The 27975-nt window shown below is 41.1% G+C and overlaps 2 protein-coding genes across 6 annotated transcripts in view; one reads left to right on the top strand and one right to left on the bottom strand.

The window, feature by feature from the left end:
• Window positions 1293-17259, bottom strand: PARD6B (par-6 family cell polarity regulator beta). The gene is made up of 3 exons (XM_021416843.1): window positions 16964-17259; window positions 12533-12755; window positions 1293-5761 (listed from the first exon to the last, which is right to left on the bottom strand). The coding sequence occupies exons 1-3, from the start codon at window positions 17027-17029 to the stop codon at window positions 4941-4943; spliced, it is 1110 nt and encodes a 369-aa protein (XP_021272518.1). The 5' UTR covers window positions 17030-17259; the 3' UTR covers window positions 1293-4940.
• RIPOR3 (RIPOR family member 3) overlaps window positions 17298-27975 on the top strand; it is a 59294-nt gene continuing 48616 nt past the window's right edge. For 4 of the 5 annotated variants that reach the window (XM_021416670.1, XM_021416676.1, XM_021416677.1 and 1 more), the window contains exons 1-2: window positions 17298-17438; window positions 25114-25193. The gene's annotated coding sequence lies outside the window, so the exon portion shown is untranslated. Of the gene's footprint in view, window positions 17439-25113; window positions 25194-25564; window positions 26077-27975 lie in introns of those variants that run through there. The other variant, XM_021416673.1, reaches the window with a different exon arrangement.

The raw sequence follows: 27975 nt of genomic DNA on the forward strand, positions 1-27975 counted from the left end.
CAGCAGCAGCAGGGAAAGTTAGTCTTCCTTTTACAATCAGTCTCTTAGTTAAGGAAAACAACATGTAGAGATTAGTAATCTGTAGAAATGGTGTTGCATTTTAGTCTTGTTCTGTAGGTGTCTCTGATTAGCTTCTGTACTGTGCCCTCACTGCAGATTCACTCCAGATCTGTATTAGTATTAGTCCAGCTTAAAAAGCTTTATAAAAAAAAGCAAAATGGAAAGTTTAAAAGCATTCGATTTGGAATATCTGATCCTTAAATTTCAACAGCAGCACTAGGAGGTAACTTGTTCTCCCAACAATTCACATTTTACAGAAAAATCAGTAACTTAGATCTGTTTCAGAGCTTTACGCATTTGGATAGAAGACTTCAAGTTAGAAAAACACTACATCTGAAGTTTTCGTACAATATGAATTTTTAAATCTGACACCATTTCAAGAACACCGTGCCAACTTCAGCATTCCTTTTAAGAAAGCTCTGTCAGGTTCTGTGCAAAGAGATTTCTTCCAGTCAAAAGGCATTCAGTATCAAGTGCACAGATGAAGTAAACAGGTTCCTTAAGCTGCATATCAATATTAAAATACAGCATTTATTTGCAGCCTCTTATCTCCCACAGACAGCATAAAGAATACTGAACCAAAGAATACTGAACCAAACAAATGAACCTACAGTCATGCACATATAAAAGAAGGTACAGCACAGAAATTCTATGGCTTGCCCTGAAAACAGCAGTTGCAAAAAGATCTAAAGAAACTCAAATCTACCACCAGGTAGATTTTTTCAAGGGCTGCCAATACGTTAGGTATGGGAGAAAACATCCGTAAGAGGACCGGGTACAAGTTAAAACATTAATACAGCTGTAACAAATACTTACAGTAAGGGAAAACCTCCAAATCAATAGCAGTGTTTGACAGTGGTGATGGATGAGAGAGAACCACCTCCCAGACTCAGGTCCTAAGCTTTACCATAAGCAGTCTTCAGGCAAGTGATACAATGCAAAATTCATTATTAGCAGCTACTGTAGGAATGAGCACACCACAGGTCAGTCAACAGCACCTAAGGACAAGCTTCCATGCACGCTTTCCACATGTAAAGATTTGCTTCAGAAAGGAGCACACGAAGCAAACATTAAGGCTACTGCGAGAGCCTGATTACTGGCTACTAATGAGCCAAGAGCCCACCAAGTGCCCAAGAGGAAACAGAAGCCTATCTACATTCACACTTCAGAATTAGCAAACATTGCATTCTTCCTCATTTTCACACGCCTAAAAGTAATTAAGAACAAAGCCATTTTATTTCTGTATCCATTTATTATTCCAGTCTGTAAAAATATAAGACTAATATACAGCTACAGCTAGCTAGATTCATAAAATCAATCTTCATTCAGTGAGCTAACAATGTACATTATACATTGAAGTTGTAAGAAAAATACTGATATTTGACATTTTAAACAAGTTCATTCATGTAAAAATCACATTCCAAGTAAAATTTAATTAGAAAATACATAATATTCACAAAAATACACGTGTTAAAGACAGGTTGTGAGAACATTGCCCTAAATTTAATTCAGCTGTGGAAAAACATGATTCACAGTTAGGCTTGACTTATCCAGTACCAGAGCAGAACTTCAAAGTAAATGCATCTTAGTTCTATGAAGAATTTGCTTGTTTCTCCCAGTAAGGTGCACTTATCTCCCAGATGCAATGAAGGACGGACTCCCCCCACGCATGTATACAACATATAACACTCAAGAGGAACTTTAGTTTTCTGCTCCATTTTGACGTAATTTGGGTATTTATAAATTAATTTATAAAATCTGAGTTGAAAATACAGTTTACATATACAGGATACTTAATACACAAGATTACATTAATAGCAGCTTAATTTTGTCAATCATGCACAGCAACCTCACTATCACATCTGGATTTCTTTCAGCTAAAGATAAAAATCTGTATGAAACAGTCAAGCCTTGAAGCACTTTCTTCCAAGGAGAAAATTATAAAGATGCTGAAAATTTAGGAGGTAGTGAATGAAAGGCTAACGATATCAGCATATTTTAAAAACCCCATACTGAACATTAGTACCATTATATAAAGTTCAGCCATTCATAATCAACCATTGATCATCCTGAAGTAACAATTTAAAAATATTTTGTAATTAACAGTGTATGCATTAGTAAGATATGGAAGAGCTTTAGAAACTTCATAGTCACTGCAGCATTTAGCAATTACACGCTGCGCAGCCCGTCTCTGTAACCATAAATAAATCTAAAAATCAGTTTTTAGTATGTATACGTTAGTGTTTTTTTAAATCAAGTCCCAAATACTTGATCCCAAATAGTTTTGCTACGTATGTTATCAAGTTTCTGTAAAGCAGAATACTACTCATCAAGAGTATTATCTCACTTATTCAGATCAATTAGTTTACAGAATTGCAGAAAAGGTCCTAAGAGATGAACTTCCATGCAATTTATAGTGGGACCCTAGTTAAATTTCTATAAATTCTTCATACCAGCATATATCCAACATATTCATGCATCTGTTAAAGTATAAATTGGGTAACGCTTGGGAGTTTGGCATCACACTAACTTTGGGCATTTGTTCTTCAGCAGTAAGCTACCTTGTAACATCCTGCAATTCGCATTCTCAGAATCAACCCTCCTGCATAAATTAGCAGCTCATCTTGCATCCAAGCTGCAAAATACTAACGCAGCACAGCACTCAGAGCATATTTCCTCCGAATGAGAACATTACCTGCACTGAGCGTGCTACCAGTTCATCTTCTGTATCCATGGACCTCATTCTCTTCTCGTCCAAGTGCCTTTACTCCTTTAATTATTCACAATACATTCAAGTAAACAAAAGGCACAGAAGTGCAAACTAGCATAATAAATGAAAGTCACCATCAGCTGATGATTTCATATAGGAAGGAAAGTCTGTGATAAAGGAAGAAGATACTTTAAAGTAAACAATCTTCCTTCAGTAAAGGAAGCATAGAGCAGCACTGTCAGAAAATGTGTTATTGAAATTTACATATTGCAAAATGAAGATTTATTTTCCTCATTTCACACTAAGTGGATATAGTTACTTCATATCAATAATTAGCAAAAATAAGTAAAACACTTCAATGCCCGTGAGATTTTAACTCCAATGTTAAGATTATTTATTTCAAATTTAAATGCATTAAAATTTAATGTCACTAATAACTGAAGCAATTTTGTTTATATTACAAAAAGCTTAATCAGATACACTTTTAGCCTCTGGTACACTATGAACCCTTGTGCAGATGCCTTAATACTAAACTTCTAGTTAGCCCCACGTTAGTAAAGTAGAGGTAGATGTTTCCCCAAAGTAGATTTGGGGGAAAAAAAAAAAAAAGAAAGTTTGTCTCTTCCTGCTTGTTACATCTCTCCCCACAGGGCAGAACACGCTTCCAAGCATCTGGAAGCACAGTACCACAGTACAGAACTGGTCAGATCCTACTGCCTTCTCACAGGTTGATTTAGACTGCTGGATCCCTGCCGAGAAGCTCCATTCACCTTCTTCCCAACTTTACTGGTTTCCATCTAATTTTCCTGCAACAAGTTATGTTCCCAGCATAGAGTCAGATAGGGAACAGAGTGCCAGGTGGTAAAACAGAAGATCCTAAAAAGGGGAGAGAAAACCCTAGAAGCCTCTCCCTGCCTTTCCCCTAGGAAATTTGTTTGCTTGTGCTTTTGCAGTATCAGGACTTGTCATCAGTATTTTGCTTTATATACAGCAGCTTTATAATATTCAAAACAGCCAGTGGTGCACAGGAAGATCAGCATTTACAGTTCATTAGAATGAATAGTTTTGATATCATACTGCTCAAATAACTTCTATTAAAGCCTCATCCTGATTTCAAGCTTCTTTCTAAATACAGGGATTTAAGTCAATTTAAACTGCTTTAAATGTCTAGGTATGAAGAAAGTCATTTTTCACATCATTTAGACTCACAACAAGCTTTTGCTAGCAGAAATCTTCATGGCTTCTAGGACTGTTTGTTTTTTGTTTCTTAAAACATGGATTATGTAACGTTATTTCCATGGCATTAAGTTTACATTTGATTTCTTTAGTATTCACTGAGATTAGCAACTACATTTGATGACGTCCTAAATATTGCAAATTAAAATGAGAACAGATCTGAGATACAGAAGTGTTAAAAGCTTCACATTTGAATGTAAAAATCATAGCGTAATTGAAAGTAAATGAACCTTGTGATCAAAGGCAAATTAAAAACAATACAGGTGCATGACTAATGAGCCTGTGGTTGCACACTCACAACGAATAGTCAGCTTCAGAAGGCCCTATCTAACTGAGGATGACAAGCTGCTGAACTCCTCACATACTGCTGTTGCTCCATGAATCAGCAATTAGACCAACCAAGAGTACCTCTTTCCTACCCACCTCCTGCTTATTTTTGTTTTCTCATACACAGAGCCCCACAAACAGCTCTATCAGAGAAACTGCAGACTAGAAGAGGTCAGAACTGACTAAAGCAGCTCCATCATATCGAAGCAGCACTTCAGTTGAATATGAAACCACAGCACATTAGGAAATCAACCTCAGACATTAATGGAAGTTGAATTCCATAGAACCAGTACTATTTTGCATAAAAAAACAAAAGTACCATTAAGAGAAAGCTCAAAGCCATCTCTTAGCTATCCTTCACCTTCGATTTAAATTTCTGTCAGTTATCAACTTTTTTTTTTTATATTTGTGAAGTATTTACACGGAAGTGCAGAGTTAACTAAGTCAGTCAACTTACATCACTTTGAATTTCTTACGTTTACTTTCTTTTCCTCCTTTTAAGCAAATTGCAGTGCACAGTAGATGGAGAGGTATAAAACATATTACATATTATGCCAAATCAAAACAATGTATAGCATCCTTGCTCAGTACAAAGTACAAAGTAATTTCATAGTGTTATTATAGTTCCATCTTCTTCTAATGACTTATGATCAGGGTCTTGTACTTCATATTCCATGCTAATGCTGCATTCTGAGTGATTCAAGTTCATGTCACTGGAAGGAAGGAAGCCGTTTTGTGTTGGCTCGTGGAGGTCAATCTGCGTCAATGATTCTAGGCTGGTAGGTGCAGCTTTTGGAATTTGCTGTGGCTCACCACTATCTTCAATAATAACATCCTCTTCGTCACTCTCTTCTTCTCCTTGCAAGAAATTTGCTAACATATTTGGCGTGCTACTTGGAAGACTAGATTCAGTAGACTGACCAGAGCTGCCAGAATTCCGACTGTTCCTCACAACATTATTTCTCTGGTTTGCTGGTCTGACTGTAATGATCAGGTTACGGCTGTTTGCAATCATCATGTCTGTAACTTGATCAAGGCTTTTTCCTGAAACTTCTATTCCATTCACCTCCAGTACTTCATCATTGACAGCCAGTAAGCCTGTGCTTTGAGCCAGGCCTCCAGGGACAAGCCTGGATATGAAAATTCCTGGAACTTTTTCTAATCCATGTGGCGTTACTCTGACACTAGAGCCATCTCGTATATAGAATCCAAGGGGCTTGTCAGTTCCATATTTGTAGAGTCGTACTCTGCGATGGGTTTCTGGAAGAATATCTACATCTATAATGGACGACACTGGTCTGAAGTCTTGTGGCATGCTAATGACAATGTGTGGTTTCTTCCTGTGATTATCTGGACGCAACACATTTGTTAAGACATTTTTCTTCTTTGTCATAGTATCGGTACCAAAGGCACTGTAGTCTGCATCTTCTGTAAGACATAGCACACTGATGATTAGATCACTTTATACGTGGGCCATATAGCATCGCTATCATGTTTTAGGTTGACAGAATGAACTATCTAGTCTAGAAGGTTTCTGGTTTGCTATAGTAGAAACATTCCTCTCTATACTTGAGACAAGAGCTCTGATGCCGTGTGATTCATCAAGGCTCGCAAGGTTACCAAAGGAAAGAATAGTACAAAAAAATTAAAGCAAGTTAACGGCAGTAAAGACAAAGAACTGTATTCTAGCTGCATGAGAAAGGTTAGAAATGGAAAAGACGAGCACATTCCTAGAAACATTTTAATTTTATTCAGAGCAATTCCATTTGTTAGTTTTCTCTCCTCAAGTTTCAGATCATTAGAAAAGAAAGAATGAAAAAGGGAAAGCAGCCAGAGTACCCATTATTGCCCAGCTCCTGGAAGAGATTCAAGTGACCTGAATTGAAACTCCAGAAACCTTACTGCATTCTGCACTCTTTTCCCTGCCCACATACAATGTAGGTACAACGGCTGTGGAACAGAAACAAAGGGACCTTGCACAAACACATACTTCTAGCAACACCGTTCATACGAGCAATGCTGCAGTTGCCACTGTTGGATAGAAAAGTGCACAAATGACTTGCGTATGTTTTCTTTATTAGAAAAGGAATCTAAGTCATGCAGATATTTCTAATGGAAATAAACATGTTCTGCAGAAGTTTTTTTTTGTCCAAAAAATGCCTATTTTCCAAAGGAGGCTTCCATTTTAAGTATACTCTAACTCTAAAAATGATGAACTGAGTCTGAATAGTTCTTTCAATCTGCTGTTCTTCAGCAGAAAAACTAGGCAGAAAAGGCTAAGTGAAAATATTAGATCTAACATCAAGCAAGAAGGCTTTAGAAATAGCTTAGGATCTGTTCACCAGGTGTCTGACAGCGTCCAGTCATTCTTCTGACAAAGGGCGGCTCAATTTAAAATACTCAAGAAAAAAAATCCACCTCTCCAAACAAAGCATCTAATAGGTGGACTGTCTTTAGTGCAAAACACTTCTGCAAATGCAAGCTTCCACTTTATGTAAAATGCATTCTGAGTTATCTGACCGGAGATCAGCCATTAATAATTCTGTACTCTATAGCTGAAAACTAATGTGCTGGGTTTTCAGACAACATGAAGCAGTTCTTTTCATCTTTGCTTTAAATTTATCAAAGTAAAAGCCTGAGTAGAAGCTTTGCTCTTATCTACTGACAAATCAAACCAGTTTCACGTTAGACATCTGGTCATTACATTGTGAAGATTTTTGTAATTCAATGAGTTGTAATAGCTTCCTTTTTTTTTCTTTAATTTGGAACTACAAGTGCTTACAGAACAAGGGCAATTGTGAAATAAAAAAATTAGAAAGAAGGGTTTTGCTTTAAACGCCTTCACACTTAGATACAGAGTAACACATAATGGAAGCAAGGAAATCATAGTACCGACTTTTTACACAAACAACAGATAACAGTGACCTGAATATTAAAATTCTGTAAGAATGGTAATGAGTGAAAGATCATTTTTTAGGTCATGAATTTTCCCTTTCCCCACCAGCAGCTGGCACAGAACTTAGTTATCTCAAAAGCTATGCAAAAACTTCTGTGCAGTTCGTGCCCACGTACTACAGATTTTTAATACTCTAGAACTCCAATTTTTAGGCTCCACAATCAGTGGCAAAAGTAGCAAAGCTGGTGAAAAATACTCAAGGCCCAGAGCAATACCGCATGGACACATCCATGAGTCACTTTGCCTTGTTCTAAGCACTTCCATTTTGGTTTGCATTTACAAGACAGGTTTCTAGACATTTAATACAACATTGCTCCAAAAGAAGTTTTTTCTTTGGTGGAAATTCTCCATAAAGCTAATTACTAAGCTGAATGTATTTTGACTAATTAGTTCCATATTATTCAGACCTTTGGCCATACATTCATATATTTAGAGTAAACTCTCTTTAAGAAAAAAAGGAATAGGAGGATTGTATATACAAAACATTCTGGCCTGGAGCGCAGAGTGCTGATGGAAACACTAGTACATAGGTACTAACTCACACCAGTACAAGTGAAGCACTAGGTTTCCACTGGGTTTAGTATAGGAAGTGGCTTGGAAACTGTACACAGGAAAACCGTATCAAAACAGGTAGGTATTCATTTTCTTTTAAGTCCTCTTCTATCTATATGAAGTACTGCAACATTAAAAGTATTCAGTTCTGGTGGTTTTCCTCCATGAATCCCAAGTGCACAAATTCAGATTCTTGTCAAAGATTCAGATGCAGTACATAGTAATTTTTACATCTGATATGACAGAATGTATGTCATATCTAAGCTCCCAGCTTCCTCCAGCTGGCCGGCAAAGATCTTCAGCTTCACGGAAGCCACGTACCACAGCCCCTCTCCTGCTACAGCCAGGTTTTTTGTGCCTGGATGGCAGACTTGGAATGCGGCAGTTATACAAACATGCAGACAGTTAGTACACCCCAGAAGACCTACTGGATCTCACAGACGATCCCACTTAGTTTCTGCGCTCCTTACCCTAACTGTTAGTTTGCTCTAAAGATATTCACACAGCTTCTCAGAGCTTTCCTCCCTAGCCAGGACACTTCTGGAACACACACACACACACACACACACAATAATCATCAGCCAATGTGGCCTAGCACTTTTGTCCAAACCAAGTTTCTCACACTAGTGAAACATGAAGAGCAGTCGCAAAAGGACTAGCTTGGAAAGAAATACCTAAATTCATCAGTGTGGACTAACAGAGACTCAGAAGTACTTCTCAAACAAACTATAACCAGAAGAATATTTATTGGAATAGATATGAACTTCAGAAGTCTTCTGCAAAACAAATACATTAGAAATCTTAACACTGAGCTGGCACTTCTGCTTTTAGAAATATATTTCAAATTACATGATACTTTATCAAAGTATGCCAAATTATAAGCTATAAGTCAAAACATCTAAGCAGAGGCTTTGACTTTTTTGTATCATAGCTAGTCTTAAAAGCCTAACAACTATTCAAAACTAGTACAGATCTTATCAAATACAGTTGAAGTTGCATAATTTGTGGGGAAAAAAAGCAACAATGAAAAGTCGATGAAGGAAACTCATCTCTCCATATCTCATCCAAACAGCATGACTGTTTAGAAAGTTTGTTTAGCAGTGGAGAAGTTAAAGCAATACTCTTGAGTACAAAGGCATCTTTGTTCTGGCACCTGCTAATCAGTTTAAAGCTACAGTGAAAGATATTTTGGCATAAAGCCAAAGGACAAGGTATTAACTACAGATAACATTAAGGAGAATGGCCACATAGCATTGGAGTGATTTGTCTCCTAGCAATTTCAAACTCGAGGTGGCACCGATCTGTACGTACTTACTGCACGAAATTTAAAACTGCCTGCAAGTGTCAAATCTGGTTTCAATTTAACATTGTTCAAGGCATTCACGATGTTTTCCTGATCTACTGACAAACCCATGTAATTCACAAAGGGTAACTTTACATTTGCACAAACCCCAAATTATTATTATACTGGAATAAGAATGCAACTTAGCAGTTTCAAATAAGGCCCAACAAATCACCTCTCTTAACTAGTCCCAAATAATAACAAACTCCTATTTTTTAGAAAGAGGACACAAGTCAGAAGCAATCTTCTCCAGAAAGTCTTTTTTAAAAAACTTTGTTTTCCTGGAAAAAAGTCCACTTCAAGAAATACTTCTATTTCTTCTACTACTACTTTCTACTTCTGAATTAAGAACCTACTCTTTTACTCTATAAAGCTATGCACCAGGCATAATGTGCAAGAATAGGAAATTACAATATACAACTCTTCCAAGTGATTTTTATAGATGCTAAATTGAAATACATGGTCTAGCTTCTTTTCCTTAAGAAAAACGTATTCAAAATACAAAACCCCCCAATACTAAGTTGCCCTTTAGTGTCTGTGGGGACTCTTTCTCCCTGTGTTTTTATTCACAGTAAGATTTTTCTCACAGACAGAGCGACTCCCATACATCTGGATTTAATCACGGTACAGCAGTTTAATGTTTGAATTCCAGATGTCAGCAGTACCTGTTAATCTCTTAAACTCCTAGATGAAATTCCAGTGGGCAACTACTTCCTACAAACTGATAGCCATTCATAACTTGTGCAATAACAAGTTCTAATTTAGACTTAGCACTGAAACAAGCGGTACAGAAGTATTTGTTATAGTTAGAAAAAACTGGAGAGGATGAGTATTTCATTTCATTAAAGGATCTCCAGGTTTCTTACCACATCAACCAGTAAACATAAGTACTTTGGATGGGTAACTTCCCAGTTTTCATAAATTAAGAGGCAAAAGTGAACATAAGACAGAAGCGTGCTTACTCTGATTCTAAAATTCCTTAAGTTAGACTTACATCATCACCACGGTCACATACTGCTAACATTACAAAAGAATCCTGTTGCTCTCCTTTGAAGCACCTTAAAGCCTTCTTTGGATACAGGGTCCAATATTATTAATCCTGGATTTCACTGTAGTTCAGTCATATACAGTTTTGAAAGCTAGTGTCAGATATCTTTAGAGCAGCAAGAGAACATAATAAAGTTTCATATCTTTTAAGACAACACAAGTTTCCTCCTCTGTGCTGCCACCCCTCTCAGCCAGTGATAACTTTTTGCCAAAGATCTTAAATTCCCAACTATCCTTGTTGAGAATACAAAGAAAAAGTTTTGCTTTATAAGAATTTTTAAAAGACTTTTTAGCAAAATCTTTAGGTGATTCAAGAGAGTTTATGGAAGCCACAACACACCTTACAGGAAGAAAGTTAACTTGAATTATGTATCATTTGTTAGAGTTTCAGAGCAGCGCAGATCAAAGCAGCCCCGTTAAGACACATATTAGTTCAAACACTAGATTCTCAAATTCATCAATGTACAGACAATAAACTGTGCAGTTAGATGGACTAAGCACACCTAAACAGTAAGACTGCTGCACACAGATCTCAAACTCACACAGCTCAGCCTTATTTGTAATTAAGTTATCAAAAATAATGTATCAAATAAATATTTCCTTGCTTTCCACCATACAGGCCCCTGTTCTACAAGGCTGGGATGCTAATGGATTCACAGCCTCAATATAATTAGAGATGACCAAGGTGGTTGCAAATAACACAGCATGAAGTACAGTGCTGGATTTAGAAGCCAGTCTTCTGGCTACAGAGTTTTAGGTAATAAGGAACCCAGACTATGAAGTTCCTACTGACAGGAACTATTTTCTGCATAGCTTTTTTTGACAATCAATTCTTGGCATTATAAACTTAACTGGGTTAATTCATTTCTAGTTGTGCATTACTATCAATTCTATTCTCAATTCCTTGCACCGGGAACATAAAGGTGATCCATCATACTTAAAAAAAGGTATGAAGCAGGAAGCCTTATAGATGTAACACTAGTAACAATGAGCATTAAGTGTTCAACACGGTAACAATTTAAAAACCATATGGTGTTAAATGTAACCTCAATAATCCCAGTTTGACAAAGTGGCTTATCCCTCCTCCTCATATGGCTACTGCAGGAGATTAAATGGAATCATAGACCTTTTCTGCATTGGCATTCTGATAATGCAAACAGTTCATTTCCTTGGCAATTCAGAAATGAAAGCATATAGACCTTACTATACTGAACTCCACACAAACAAATGCATTGTCAGAAACAGCAGCGGGCAAGCAGCCACAGTTTTTGAATATTGTTTTTGTGTCAGACTGCTTGCTGTGTGTGGACTTCATTACTTTGGAGTGAGAACATCAATAAAAGCTTCTGGTGCCCAAGTATTTTCTAGGGGAAACAAGCCTGTTGATAAGCAACAACCAGAAACAGCACACATCTTTACAAAATAGCCAAGCACCAAATGGTGTGTTACTTAAAGAACAATCACTTGACTGTTTGTCAGTATAGGAATTGCACACTTGCATTCATATATGTACTTAAATACAGCAGGGGAGGGGGTATGTGTAAGTAGAAAATCAGCAAGTGTAGAAGTTAGGTTCTTTGTTCCCTCAATTAAAACAACGCCAAGTCACATCACTAGGACTCCACACTCCCCATCCTCCTACTCCCCTTTAGATCCTTACATGGAATGTATTCTGCTGGACAAGAACACATACAACTTCAAAACTGATTTTTGCTTCATGAATGAACGCAAACATTGGAAAAAGGCAACAGAACCTGCACCTGGAACACGTGCTATTTTAAAAGCCAACTGACAAACTAAGTAGCATTCACACTTGAAATTGGCTGACTGAAATCAGTTATTTTGAAAGCTTCACATTGTTTTATTAGGAAAGAGTTACAGAAGCAGCATATTAAAAGTTAGTCTCTATACTGACATGTAATACTTTATGCAGTAGGATTCCTTTCCACCCTGTAACAGCTTCTCCCCTCGTACAATCAAGACTGGAATTTTAAATGAAATGCATCCAACATACAGAGCATAAAACCCTAGAAATCCTGAGTTCAAAGTTCATTTTCATTGAAATGAAATCAGAAAAGCATTTGCTATAGATTTAACTTGATTTTATCCAACCAAACTAAAAGCAAGCAAAAAACATATACTATAAACAGGCTGCCTAAGGAAACTCTTGCAAGAGAGATGTGAATAAATCTGATGATCTACAATTGTGGAATCCAACACAATGAAATAGGGCATTTACTCCATCATACCGAGTAAACAGTATAACTATAAACCAGTTATTACCCACTTCAAGCACACTTACCTTTTCTCTGAATGAAAATCCTGAGTAGGGGATTGGCTGTGGAAACTGCTTTATGATAATTGTCATCGTTATTTATAGGCAGCAGATCTCCATGAACGTCTGTATATCCCACTAGAACATCAACATTGGGTATCTTGTGCACATGCTGCAATAATCCGTAGAACTCCTCAAACTTCCCAGGTTTGGACCTCTCCAAAGAAAACCGCCGAAATTCTGCTCCAAACTGCAACAAAATATATCTTTATTAATTCGGAAACCTAACATATAACTGAAGCAAAAAAAAAATGTTTTTGATGTTTTATAATTAAGAGTGCAGTAAGAACTACAAATAGCAATTCTGAAGAGGCATAAAACTTCCATTTACATTGTGGAATTTTTTTCCTCCCTAAAGTTTTCGTAAGTTGTTTTCATCTGTGTACACCAAAGCATTTACTAATACAAGAATGTAGCATTAGGGTGACAAAGTAGTGCAAGAATAATTGCAGATTCTCAGACGCTTATGAATTAAGCCATGTTCTGAGTAAGGGGGAGAACTGATGCCGAGCACTGATGTTGGCAGCTCAAGAACAGGAAGGAGTACAAACAACTTATGGCACATGACTACCCGGAATTTTGAAAAGTTTTAGAGCGTTTTAGAATGGCACGCATACATTAATACACAGCTATGGTTAACACGTGCAAGACGTCGTACTGTTCATATTCCTCATTGTTCCCAACAGAAGTGAAAAGCCACTTCGACCCGATGAATATAAAGAATAGCTGGTGACTTTCAGTGCAAACTCCATGCAGTAAAACTTTCATGAGATGCTCTTAAATCAATTCTGCATCTTTCTGGAAGAGGGAAATAAAAGGGAGCAACCAGCCACTCCTCAAGACCATTCAGAAGATGTGCCTCTGCCATCAATAAACAAATCTCGACTGCACAGCCATTTAAAACATAGCTGTATCCACGGCTTAAAACAGGCAAGGTTGAGAAGATATGAAATCCCCACACAGTTAAGCAGTAGTATCATACTTTTAGGGGAAGCATTTGCATTTAGTCAGCGAGATCATACAAAAATCACAAAATAAAGGCCTAAGAAACAACCCAGCTCCCTATTCTGCTCCAACATTATTCCTTTAAATCACCTATAAGTTTTTAACAACTAATGCCGACAATGCTTACGTGGTAGTAGGTGAAAGACTAAACTGAGTGCAAATTAAGAAGTAAATGTTTGGTATAGACTAGGCAGACATTAATTCTGGCAAGCATAACTGGTCAAATTACGGTGTTCTGTCCAGCACAGACAAGCCCCAGAGCAATGAATATTAGATAACAATCCCTCCAAACACTCTATATCAGGCATACACAACACGCAAGGATGCTGAAAGGAATGGAGAGATAATAACAACCAGGTTACAAAAAGTAGTCCAACTTGTAAAAGAATTTGAAAAGCAATAAGCTAATCACTCCAAAATACAAAATAGTCAGTTGGTGACATTTTTGTGAATTCTATCGCTGATCTAGAAGGAACATCACTTTAAACTATTTCTTTATCTAGTTTAATTTCAAGCAGAAAACAAGGGCACGCGGAACAAAATACTGACAGGAAGTTCAAGGCGCAGTATCACATACTAGGGTACATTTACACAAAGTAGATGGGAAGGTGCAAATTACCAGGCCTCAGACCAACCCCTACCTCACAGCTGATTAAAACAGTTTTGGAGAATAAAGGCTTTAGAATTCTCACATACCAAGGCAGGAAAATAAAGAGACAAGGACCCTATTGTTAGCACATTAACACTGCGCAGACTCAAACAGGCACAGCAGAACAGCCTACACCCTCTAACACCTCATCTTCAAAGTTCTCAAATAATGGAATTCTCTGTGGGCATTCTAGAAAGATTCTGATTTCAGTAATTTTAAGTCAGAAGGGATGACTCATACGTGCTTACAACAGCAAACAACACTGCAGGAGGAGCTTCCTACATGTCAGAAGCAGCATGCTGAAGTATGATGTCAGTGATAGAATGTGACTCGTGTTCCTACTGAACCTTGCTTCAGCTATTTCAAGTATGAATGCTACGGAAATTCTCCAAGCATTGTATCAATCTTCAGTTGTTTGGTTTTGAAAGACCACATAGTTTGAACAATTACGCAATAACAGGATTTAAAAGAGAAACACCAACAACCTTACTCCCAGCTTGATGCAAATGTTAAGTGTGATTGCAGCAAGTACACAAATGGCCAGGTTTTCAAGCATGTGATTTTAATTTTCTCCCCATATTATTTCCATAGGTATTATTCTAACAAAGCTTGCCATGTGCTCGGTGCTACTATAAAGCTGATAAAATAGAAAAACTACACAAATTTATTGTCTATTTTAATCTCCTGTATGTTTTCATTTGATATCAAATGTTGCACCACGTTCCACACCGCACTAGCAAAAATTAGCAACTCTTTACAAATTCATGCTGTTACACTGGTAACTCATCTGGAAAAACACAGCATGAGCTATGGCAACATAACTAGGAAGTCACTAGAGATACCCACATAAATCAGACTTGCTTGTGAGAAGCATCTTTAAGTCCTGTCTAACACTGCATGCTGCTGCTACACTATTAGTCTTCAGCAACAACAGAATATATGCTCCAGCAACTGTATTCGTCTTATCAGCATATTAGACTTCATTCCATACAAAAAAAAAAAATACTATTCCCAGTCATAACGGGCTGTGCAGGCATGGTTTTGCCAGTCAGGGCATGATCATTGATTTGGACTACCTAAATAAAGAGCTGTACACTGATGACAAGCCTTCAAAACTTAAAGCACTGCAGGAACGCTCCCCTCTACCTCCCACACAGCTTTTCTTTCTTTTTCAGAGTTCCTTCTTTCCATAGAAGGAAGGTGACTCCTACGCTATATTAAATCAAGATACTCTAAAATAATACATTAGCTACAAGTAGTTCAGAGAATGCCTCAAAACCTGCTTCATAATACACTCTTAAGAGACAGCCCCTATTCACTGGAACTTCTCTGTGGAATGCCAAAGGATGCATCACACAGCTGATCCCTAGATGTACTTTCAATCAGGCAAAGCACACTATAGAGGAGCAGTAAATCTAGAGGTTTAGGCTGAGACAAAAAGCATTCTGTTTATAAACACATTTTTCTGATTGCTTTCAATCTTACAAGGGCATAAATTAAAAAAACCACTTCATTGACCACAGTCACAGCTATGCTTAACTAGCATTCAGAATCATGGCAGCCAAGTATTCCTGTGCATTCTGACTTTGCCCATATGATGGTTAATAACCCTTAAAAAATAATTATCATCCATGCAAGTTCTAAAATCCAACCGCATATTTCCTAGTAGAAGTTTTAGCGCTTGTCATGCTAGTCTTTAAAAAAGGGAAAAGAAAGAAAAAGATCCCCAGCTCCTGGCTACCTCACCTACACTGCAACTGGACGCTTGATTTGCAGGAAGCAACAGAGCACAGGCAGCAAACAGACCGTAGTTTAGAAAATAAAAGAGGCCCAAAAGCACTTTTTTTTTTTTTAAAACAAGAAAGAAAACACATTCACGTAGAGGCATGCTTGCATGGAAAAGTATTTTAACTCAACACATTTCTTTAGAAGCTTGACTCCACTTAAGATTTCACATCTAACGTGTTTACAACTGTAAATTTTAACATGCAGTTAACTGCAAAACGACAAGTTGACAAAATACTATGAAAACAAACCAAATAAAAAACAAGATCTGTTTCAGAACCTTGAAGTTTTACCAGCAAGACTATGGCCAACTAGGAGAAAAAAATAACAATGGCAAGAATGAACGCAGATACACCAATGAGAGGTGATGCACAGAGCCTTGCGGAGCTCTGACAGCCAGAAACTGTTGCGATGAGCCACAGCGTACACACACAGACCCATAACAGAACTACTGGCATAAAGTTCTCAGCAGAGAGAAGCACGACATGACAAGGACTCGGGTCCACCAAAAAACACGAAGAACCTACTCTGCTATGCTTAGAGGAAAAAAAAAGAAGTACAGAAACATACAGCCGTTAACTAAATCTACTCTTTTTCCTAGTTCAGGTAAGGAACACGTTTTGGAGCATATAAATTACGACCCTGGAACACATCTTTTGACCAAGATATCCCCGAATCTTCCACCCCCATCCCCTTCTCCGTACGTCCCTCAGTCCGCACAGACGCTAAGGGTCCAGCACCACCAAGCCGCTCCTCGAGCGCCTCAGAGCCCCCCCTGCCCCGCAGCGCTGCTCCCGCCCCGCCCCGAGCTCCAGGCCGCGCTGCGCCCCGCAGAGCCGCGCTGCCACCCCGGCAGGTGAGCGAGTGAGTCAGCAGCGGTCCTGCCCCCACCGCCGCCAGGCTCCGCAGCGGCCCAACAACCAGCAGCCTCCTCGGGCCCTCAGGCGGCCGGCACCCACCTTACTCTTCACCTCCATGGTGCCGAGGCCCCGGCTGCCCGCGGCCCCGCGGTGAGGCCGGTTCATACCGCCGGAGGCTCGTATCTCCTCTCCGCCCCAGGCGCCCACAGGAAGAGAAGCGAGAGCCTTACGGCCCGAAACCAACGGCTCCCAGCAACCGCGACCGCTCGACCGACTGCTGCCGCCGCGACGCCTCCGCCCTCACAAAGGGGGCAGGGGGCGGGGCCGCCGCGGCTCCTGGCACCTGCCGCCCCGCGAGCTCGCGGCCACCCGTGGGAGGGCGGGCTCAGCGCGCGGCTCCGCCACCGCGCCTGCGCCGCCGGGCGGGGCCGCGCACCTGCCGCTCGCGAGCATGCGCAGTGACCGCAGGCCGACGGGGCCGCGCACCTGCGGAGCTTAGGCGGGGTTCCAAGATGGAGGGTGGCGCCGCGCTGAGGGGGAGGAGGAGGTGGAGGAACCGTAACGCGATGAGGAAGTACGGTGGTTTTTTTTTCTGTAGGGGGCAGGTGTGGGATGTGCCTTCGCCACCTTTGCTCTGGAGCGGGTGGGGCTGATGTGTAAACATGGGGCTGTGGTGGATAGAGCCCAGTCTTCCTCCGCTTGCTCCGCTTGCTCCGCTTAGCCTGGCCGTGGGCTGCGCCCCTCAGTGAGGGCGGCAGGACGGCCGGGGGTGTGGGGCCGGGGTGCGCGAGTTAGGTCGTGTATTTACGGGCTGTGTGAAATATATCTTGATCAGGCTGCAGGCTCGAGGTTTTTCTCTCTGGATGCGCTTGTAAAGTCTATCCTGGCTGTGGAATTGTTGATGGACTTTTCCATTTTAACCACCTTTAATATTCTGGTAACATGGCTGAAAGGCTTTTTCTAACCTTGTTTATTAGCGTTGTACTGAGAAAGAACAATTATTTGTGTATGAATGTCTACATAGTGACCTTGGTAGGGCTATTGACAAACCTCCTTAATGAGGGGACCGTAGTACACTTTACAGTCTGGAGAAAAAGGACTTTTTATTTATGTAGTTTTATATGTAAATGTAAATAGGCAGAAAGAAAGCATGTAGGTTGACCTATTTAAGTCAACAGCCCTTTGAAATGTGTCTCTTCCTGATGTATGAGCCTGGTAGAGGAGAACTGGGTGTGTGGCATCCTCTTGCACGCTGAGCGCGGAGGGAGCTCACACAGGTCGGTGTGGGTGAGGCGATGTAGCAGTGTCTGGTCGGGACTTAACTCAGCTGGAAATCAGTAGTATGCAAAAGTCCAGCACTGAATGGCTTCTAAATCAGTGCCATTTTGTACAGTTGATGATACTGCTGTCATGCCAAAGGCAAAGAAAGTACAGCTATCGCTCAAGCCAAGTTGAGCTGTAATTAGTACAGAGGATATTGGTAAGTATAGTTTGCTGTCAGACCATGTCTAGGCTAATTCACATCTTCCCATCCTATATCTAGTATGTTTTATTTCTATGCTGCAAAACAACATGTGCAGAATTCAATCCGTAAATTTAGATAAAGTCTGTGATCTTGTTGTAAGTAGAAGACAGTGGATTACAGCTGTGTGAGCAAGACCTGGATAAAACCTTTTAAGTTGTCACATTGTAATTACAAAATTGAAAAAAGTTAGGACTGCTTTCCGTTTTTGTTTTCTGCTGTATGCTTTGCTTAAAGAGCTGTGAGAAAGCACAGAGAAGAATGCCTTTTCTAGTTTTTTTTAAGCAGTTAGTTTACCATTTTCCTTGGGAGAAGAACTTCCTGAAGATGGTTTGTGCGTGTAGCTAATTTTATCGCTATAGATTTGTGGAGTATCACCTAAGATAATTTTTTTTTTCTATCTTGCATTCCTAGAATGGTTGGAGTTCCGTGCAGTGGGTGTGGTAGCATGCTTAAGGAGTCAGGGCAAATTCATTTCAAGCCTCTGGAACTGACCTAATAAAAAGTATTAATCACTGGCATGCTTTCATCACAAGGAGCTGATGTATGAGGAAGGAATGCAATAAACAGCTTGATTTCAGATGAAGATACAGTGAGAGGCCAGGAGTAGCACAAGTTTATAAGAGCTATTTTAGTCACAGATTCTACAAAACCTGTGACTTGGTCGAGACTATAATGGCACGTTCAGTTTCAGCTTCTGTGAAGTTGAAAGACAGGTTGGGTTTTGTAATCTCTGGATTGCTGGGGACGTTTTGGGAGGACTTTTGTTCTGTTTCTTTTCATCAGAAAATTAGATCACAAAGTCCACCATAGAGTACAGTGAGATTCTACTGTTATGTTCTTTCCTATCTCAAGATTTTCCACTTTTAAGTGGAATGGTATTCCATACAGCTCTCCCAGGAGGTGGAAGATTAATTCCAAGAATAAAGAACGGAAAGTATTTTCCAATACACACTGACTGCTGCTGATGACCTATGACATCTTTTATTGTATAACTTGAAGATTATGCAGTTTTTACATTTAACTAAAACTATATTTGCATAAGTCAGTGCTAGCTCAAAAGAGTGATCATTAGCTGATGAGACTAATTTGTTGGTTTTTTTTTTTTCCATGGGAAGAGAAAAATAAAAAGGAAAATAAAGCTTTATTAAAATATTTTTTTAAAAGGGTAGTAAGGGAAGAAGAACAGTAAGGAACATCATACCACAGATTCTGCCGCTTTCTTTTCACATGTAGAATTTGTTCTTTCAGGCTGCTTCTCCTTTTCTGGCTAGATATTATTAGTGCACTTTCTACACAGGTATCCATTATTAGTGCACACCTCAAGTTCTGTTTTTGCTCAGTGAATACTTAGCATTAGTTCTTCAACTAACAGTGTACTTCAGCTGCTGAGGATAGATAGGATGGACAAGAGGAGCTGCGATTCAGCCTCAATCTTCTTTCTGCTTTTCATTCTTAAAGAAAACTCTGACTTTAAACTTTAGTATCAGACTTTTAATAGAGGATCTGTTGCAGATACTTCTGTAAGTACGCCATTTGCAGTATACGGTCTGTAGAATATTTCTGTGATTTTTCTTGGCTAGGGGCTTTAGTTGTGATAAACTTCCAACGTTTTTGAAAATAGTTTCCTAACAGGCCAAAAGTTAAATTAATTTGTACTCTCTGAAGTTTCAGCTGACATCTAACACTTGCGTGTGTATGTATGGCTTAGCGACCTAAAGGCCAAAGTGTTTCAGAAGGAACCATGCTGGTGCTGGATCTGCATAGGTCATTAGATAACACCTCATTTTATTTCTTCAAGGTAATTTTTAAACAACGCGCTTTTACCTTTCCAGTGCTCACTGAGTATTCCTGATGTAAAATTTGGAAAAAATGTGATGAATCAAAAGAAATTGCTTGGAAATTTCTTTTAAACTTCACATTGGTAGAGTTTGGAATTTTGGTTTTGTTCTTAAAGAAAGAATTAGATAAAGAGCTCTGCTAAATAAACTTATTGGAACAAAGGCTTTGCTTCTGAAAAGAATCTTACTGCTGTTTCTGGGTCCTCTGCTCATAGCTGTAGCCTGGAATAAATGACACTGTTAAGTGCTATGTGTGAAATAACAGGAACTTAACCTTTTGCTACAAAGGAATGGTTTTATACATAGAGGCCTGCAATAGCTCTTAAAATTGCTTGGGACTACCCACGGTATGCTTAGCAGAGCAAGATATTAGGCTTTGTCTGTAGTTAAAATCAATTTCTTATCAAACAAGGATAATATATGAGATATTTGAGCTTTAAAGTGTGCAAGCTACCGTGGCTTCTGACACTTCCATCTTTTATCTGCTGAGCCCCTGCTGCTGAATGTCTTCCTGCATAGCTGGGCTGGAGAGTGCTGCTTCATGTCCTCGTTTCCTGCAGGGTTTGGTGCTCAGTGCTCTGCGCTGCTGGTCTGGGTGCTGTTCTGACTTCAGTCGGTAATAAATCCCTTTTGTAGGGAAGTTCCTTGCTGATGCTGTCCCAGATGCTCTTTGAGGTTCATAGAATCGTAGAATCGTTTGAGTTGAAAGGGACCCTTAAAGGTCACCTAGTCCAACTCCCCTGCGGTGAGCAGGGACACCTACAGCTAGATCAGATTGCTCAGAGCACAGTCCAACCTGGCCTTGAATGTCTCTGGGGATGGAGCACCCACCCACCACCTCTGGGCCGGATCCAGGGTCTCGGCATGGATCCTGAGCTCTGGGTTCTTCTGGCTGCTTTCAGAACAGCTCAGAACAAATTTGTGCCCTCTGGGCGGACCCGGGGCCGAGTTGGCAGAGATGGTTGAAGAAATGAAGTAAAGGCAGGATCTGTAAGCTTTCTGTTGCTTGTCTGACTGTGAGAAGGTTCATTAATTTTGAAAATGATCTCTGCATCCAATCGCAAAAACAATGACAGCACTTAATAAATAATAATGAACTGCTTTATAATGATTGAATTGTTAATTAACGGGTGAGTCGTCCGGGGCGGCTCGGAGGGCGCGGGCTGTGCCGGCGGTGCCCAGCAGGGGGCGGTGTGGCGCGCCGCGCTGCTCCTTGGTTCTCACGTCTGCTGCCGGTGCGCTGTGTACCCTTGTAGCGTTACACGTGTTGGTAATTTGAATGCACAATGTACCTTGTACTGTTTTAATATCTCATAGATTTATTTGTGAAATCATAAACCGAGATTAGCAACATTTTCGGAAAATGTAAAACAATTGTGTCTAGACAATTCAACGTATTGTTGGCTTGCTCTTCTGAGCTTATTTTTGCATGCACACATGAACAAGTCAGACCCACTGTGAACCTACAGAGTTTACCCACATGGACGTTTATACAATAATACAATAGAACTGTCACTGTTTATTAACCAAATAGTACTGATGCAGTGGTAATAACTGAAAACAGAAAAGGGCAAGCCAAGGGGAGGAAAAGCAATTCAGTTCTTCCATGTATGTCACATCTGCAAATACTGAAGCTGCGTGAGTTCAGCCTCTGCCCGCTACTGCTTCAGAACTCTGCTTCTGTCAGCTACTTGAGCATTCCCTCCTGAACTGTAACACCATGAGCTAAAATATTCCAGTGCAGGCAGAGAGATGCACAAAGAAGCAGAAATACTCATGCGCTCAGAACTCTGGATGCGTATAATTGCAGATTAGATTTTCTATAACACACCCACAGAGCTCTCAGTAAACGTTCTTCATATAAGGATGATGTCTAAAGTTTGTTGTGTAGTAGTAATGAAAGCGCCTGGTCAGTATATTCATAGATAATCTACTTCTGGGCTAATTACTTGATATTCATAAGCATCCAAGTAGCATTTTAAAGTTAAAAGAATGCAAAATTTAAAAAAGGGTGGAGAGACAAGCAGTTGTTAGCACACATATTACTTGCGCAGAGAGCAGTAAGAAAGTGGATTTCTTTCTCCATGTCAGCTAAGAACAGTATGAAGAAGACTAACAACAGAGTTATTAGCTATTGCTAGCTAAACAGAGCTCTGGCTTACAGATGCCTTTGTTAGAAGTTGGTTTAGTCTGGATCTTCCTGGGTAGTTCAGTCTGCTCAGGGTTTTCTGTCTGTAGTTCAGTTGGTTTAGAAACCAAACAAAAATCACTTAAGCCAATAATTTAACAATAAAACTGACATTAATCTGATTATTCCAGAACAGTGGTGGGGCTGGAACGGTAAATGTATGTTTTTTCAGCCGTCCTGAATATTTCACTGTAGAACAATCTTAGTACGAGGGCCGCTCCAAAAGTAATGCCTCCTATTTTATGATGTTGGCTCACAATGTCAGAGGTGGATCCTGGTGGTGTGGCAGTAGGGGTTGAACCTTCCCACCAATGTCCCATTACATTTTGTGGCTGTGTGACAGCATGGGGTCTGACATGGAAGGGCGTGTGGAGCGAAGGGGTGGAACTGAATTCCTCCATGCAGAAAAAATGGCACCCACTGACATTCAGCAATGACTGCTGAACGTTTATGGAGACCAAGCAGTGGATGTTGGCGCGGTGAGGCCGTGCTGGTGCGTTTCAGCAGTGGTGACACTGACAGTGCTCACCTCCTCTGGGGCAGATGGTTACGAGTGCAGCATGCAGGCTCTTGTTCATTGCTGGTGAAAATGCACAGCTAATGGTGATGACTGTTGAAAAATAGTATTTTGTAGCTGAGAATTTGCTCTATCAAACATTGGTATTGTGCTCTTTGCATCTGTTGGAGTTTCCATGGAAAAAAAACAGGAGGCATTACTAAGTCTCGTACTTATAGGCAAGCTACGTACAATACATAGTACCTTAGGAGCTTTGATAAATGTTGAGTGGCTGAATTAGTATTTGTGAAGTGCATTGAGACCATCAGAGAAAACTGTACCAGTATGTTTTAATGTCCCTTTAGGTCTGAGAGACATCTCAGTGTTTGTGTTTTAGTTTTTCTTTGTAAATCTTATAATAGTGGCAACAATTGAGTATTTTATATGCATGAGATTACTAACCATATTTATGTTAAAGGAAATTGCAGAAGAATGTGAAACTAGCTTGTAACAATAGTTTTTAGTTTGTGTCCATTGTTTTCAAGAATATGTAAATTGTTACATTGTAGAACTTGCTTTGAACCCTGCTATGTAGTTAGCTGCACTAAACATCAGTATTCAATTTGGAAGTTCTGTAGCCAAGTGTTTTATTACAATTTCATGGAAGAGGAGAATGTGAACAAAACGGTTGAGCAAGTAATCTGAAATGCAGTTAAAAATAATCAAAACCAAGCATGAGCCACATAAACACACCAGATGAAGACAGAGCAAATGAAGATCATAAAAAATAAACTGAAATAAAAACAATAAGAGCAATCCTCAACTGAACTAAATACAGGCGTCTGTATCGGGAGGGATGGAACCTTAATCATTTGTGTTAGCTGAGAGTTTGGTCTGTGAAATTTGTAAGTCAAGAGGAAATGACAGTAACAGTAAAGGTTTCTTGTTCAGCAGTGGTTTTGTAGGGCTCCTGCAGAGATTTGGTGTTCTGACAACTGTCCTCCTGCAAATCCAGTTAAGTTGATTTAAAATAGTCCCAGCGTGCTCCACCCTGCTATGAGCTGGCACTCTCAGACACGAGTCTGTACTCACACTGTTGCATTTCACAGTCCATGTTTCAGGAGAGCCCTGTGCAGTGGGAGATGATGTGGTACAGCTCGCACGGTGGCTTGGGGCTGCAGCGCACGTCCAGCAGCGCTGCCTGTCTGCTGCACTTGGCAGCTCTGAGCAGTGGCTGGGCACATAGTTCACTCTGAGTGAGACCACTGTGGCTGTGTTTGCCAAGGGAGTGCTTCTTCAGACAGCGTGATTATCTTAAAACCCCCAAAATACCAGGAAAAAAAAACAAGAGAACAGTGAGTAGAGTTACAATTATTAGGTATGCAGTGTGTTTGCATATGCAAGTCCATGCAGTTTGTCTTGCTGGGAACGCCGTCTCTGATGTAATCTTTTTCCACCAAGCAAGCCCCTAGCTGATCAGGTATGAAATCCACTGTTACTAGAAATATCAGTGCTGGTCTTTCTAATGCATATGAAACCTGAAGTGCTTGAGTTGTTTGCTCTGCCAACTCCACCAGCCCATCTGTTCTCATCTTCACGAGTATTAATTCCCTCATTCATCTTCTTAAAAACATTTTCAGCTGTGTGAGATATCTTCTGTTTTCAAGACTTTCCTGTAAACAGCTTCATAAGGTATTGTAAAAGCATTTGCTCCACCCTAGGGGGTTATTGTGCGGCATCTGTGGTCATCTTGTGCTTTGAGAGCTTTAGTTTGTGTTTTATCCTCACGATACAAGGTGGAAAAGTCTCGTATGTATCCTAGATGTTGCTGAATGATCAAAAGGGAAGCAAACCCTGCTAGTAATGAAGTTCTCCTGAGAACATGTTCAACTTCTGTACCGTCAGTTCATTTTCTTCAGGGGCAGTGCCTTGCTTCCTGTGCTGCGTCAGTCAGCTTGCTAACTCTAAGGGGAAATGGTGCTAAAAAACACAGGGGAAAATGGCAGATGGATGAGACACACCGTAACCCAAGGTGCTGTGCCCAAGGCAGGAACACATTTGTGTGCTGGTGTTTACAAAAGGCCTGGCAAGATACTGTTCAAAAGCAAAGAGGAGTGATTGGGTGGACTCATACGGTGAGGCGAGGAACATAGGAGGATCTCGTGCTGCTTTCTACATCACCAATTCACATCTTTTTGCCAGGTTTATCTGGAAGGTGCCCAGCGAGCCAGCAGAAAGAAGCTCATCCTTGAGGAGCAGTGCCAGCCTGAGGAGGCAACGAGGTCAGTGGTGGGTACAGCGGGAAGGGTTCGCAGGGGGATTTGGTTAACAGGGATTCAAAAGAATACATTGCACGTGTTTGGTAATAGGAACCCTATTAGAGGATAAGATGGGGAAAGGCAGTGGGAGACAGAAAGATGGTGATTAGGGAAAGACAGATGAGGGTCATAGGAGGATGGAGTCTTAGAGGGGGGAATGGGGGAGGAGGAGTGAGCAATGAATAGGAAAAATGAGAAGGGAGGAAATGTTTGAGAAGCAAAAGGGTGAGAACGCCGGTGCGGGCCGAGCCCGGGGCAGGGGTGGCTGGCCTGGCGTGCGGAGCCGGCCCGCGGCGCCCCGCAGCACGGCGCTGCGCGAAGCGAGGGGGCGCTGCGGGTGCGCCCTGCTTAATAGCAGAGGGTCCGAGCCGCGACCGCAAGCTCGGCATGTGCCGGAGTCTCGCTGCACTTTCCCAGCCCCCCTGCCAGCATGAGGGGGGTCGGAGGGAGGGAGGCAGCGAGGGGGACAGGGCGATCGGCGTCCAGCAGCAAACGGCCGCTGCGGAGCCGCGGCTTCCTGGAAGCGGAGCGCAGCTGGGTGGCGGACGGCGGCGATAAGCGGCGGCTATCGGGGCCCTCCCGGCGACACGGCCTTTCCGCGTCCCCGACGGCCGCCGCGGCAGCGCTGCGGGACTGCCGAGGGGACAGGTAGCCGGCAGCTGGCCGAGCCGGCTCCGGGCGGAGAGAGAGAGGCGGCGGCTCGGGCCGCTGCGTCCCGGCGGAGCTCCGGCCCGGCCCCGGCGACGAGGTGTACCAGGAAGCGGCGTGGCAGCTGCGGCGCTTCGGGCAACGGCAGAGGAGCGGCGTTCGAGGGCCGCGGGGCAGCCGAGGCACCGGCACCGCACCGGTGAGAGCTGCGGGACACCGAGAGGGGTGCCTGTCGCCTGCAGGGGGGTGGGGAAGGCTCCCCGGGAGTCTGCGGGCTGCTGGGATGCTGATGTTCCTGTGGGGGCCGCACAGGCGCTAGGAGATGCCGGAGCATTTTATCCATGGGGAAATACGTTCCTGCCAGGAAACACTCAGGAACTCCTTAGGAGGTCAGTGGCTGGCTGGAGCAGGTGAAAAAGTAAGAGAAGGAGGACAATGTTTACACCGTCCTCTGTTGTTTGCGTTTTGGAGGTGGTGTTGTATGGGCTTGTTGTATTTTACTGGCTCCTAAATATGGGTTGAGGTTTTGGGTCATGGCTCAGTTACAATTTGCTTCAGACAGAGTTTAGTTTCCCCTTTTAAAAAAAAAATTAAATAAGTTGGGCCGTATGGAAATTGACTTGTTCATCAAGCAGAGAAACTTGAAAGAATTTGGAAAAATAATACATATTTCTTGAACATGGGAGCTTGAACTAGAGACAGTACAGCACCAGTGCTCAAAACCCTTGGTTTTGTCATTTCCTTTATTGGTAACAAGACTTAATCTGTATCTGACTGCAATTTAACAGCTGTAATATGGGAGCTACAGCTTTTAATGAAAGGCATTACATATTCTTTTTGGAAAGGCTTTAACAAATTTAAAAAAAAAGCACAGAAAGATCATTTGTAAGGGCAGTAAACAATGCAACATATATGTGAGGGAACATTTCATGCCGAATGAAGAGAGCTGTCTGAGAAAGATGTGGTGTCCAATGGAATGTGAATATTCAAAACTTCTCGCTTCTGTTCATTCCTCGTGCAGTTGCTCACTTACATGCTGCTGCCCTGATTTCTGCAGAGTGGATGACATAAACGCTACATGTAGTAGTGCCAAAATAGGGAGGAGGTCTTACAGAGGGGCAGACCAAGCCCACTTTGGGCCTCAGGTCTGGAGAGAAACTTGCAATGTGGTCATGAGCAATGAGCTTGTTAAAATTTTCCTCCCGTTAGGTTCTGGATGCTGTTTAGAAGAAAAAAAAAAAGGCATCCATGAGTTGGCAGCTCTGTTGTGTCTATCCTGTGTGGCTATGCTGTACTCTGTTCTAGAGACAGTTACTGAAGTGAAGAAGTGGCATTTCTGGTAACGGCACGGAGCCAAGAACAGGGAAATATAGGCCAGCAGCGTGTTATGCAAGGGTATTCCCTAAGGGGCAGTATAAAGACAAGATGATTTCCTTCTGTCAAGATGAAAAACAGCAGCAAAGTTGCTCTGCAGTGTTCACTGCAGCCCTGAGTTGCTCCCTTGGGAGTAATTCAGGCAGGGACCTGGGACCATGTAAATAGCAGATCTACCGATATAATTTTACATCCTTCCACGGCTAATTCCTTCTTAATATTCCTTTGCAACATCCTTATAAAGAACCTGAAAGGTGGAGTGGGGCCATTATAGCTAAAAAGGAAGACGGTCTACCAGAGGGGAACGTTAGGATTTTAATACGTCTCTCTCTCAAGCACTGAAAGAGTGATAATGTAGAGTTGTAGTGCACCAGGACAGAACAGAGGCTCTGGGTACAGAAAGTTATACAAAAGCAAGGGAGTGAGAAATGGCTCGGAGGGTGTGATAATTATGCCATTTGGATGAAATGAATAGTAAGACTAGATTGAAAGAGAAATAGACGTTTTATGTAACATAGTGGATTCAATATTAGTTTAATGTACATGCTTGATCTTGGCCTAAGGACTGAGCAAAAAGGAACAGACAGAGTTGAATTATCCAGAACGTTATTGGCCAGAATGGGATTGGGAAGGTGGGTGGCTGGTGACAGTCCAAAATTATACAGACACGAAGTCATGCTAAGACCATGAGCCAGCCTCTGATGGCTGCAGGTGCTCGGAATCC

The sequence above is a fragment of the Numida meleagris genome, chromosome 19, assembly GCF_002078875.1.
Source record: "Numida meleagris isolate 19003 breed g44 Domestic line chromosome 19, NumMel1.0, whole genome shotgun sequence".
NCBI lineage: Eukaryota > Metazoa > Chordata > Aves > Galliformes > Numididae > Numida > Numida meleagris.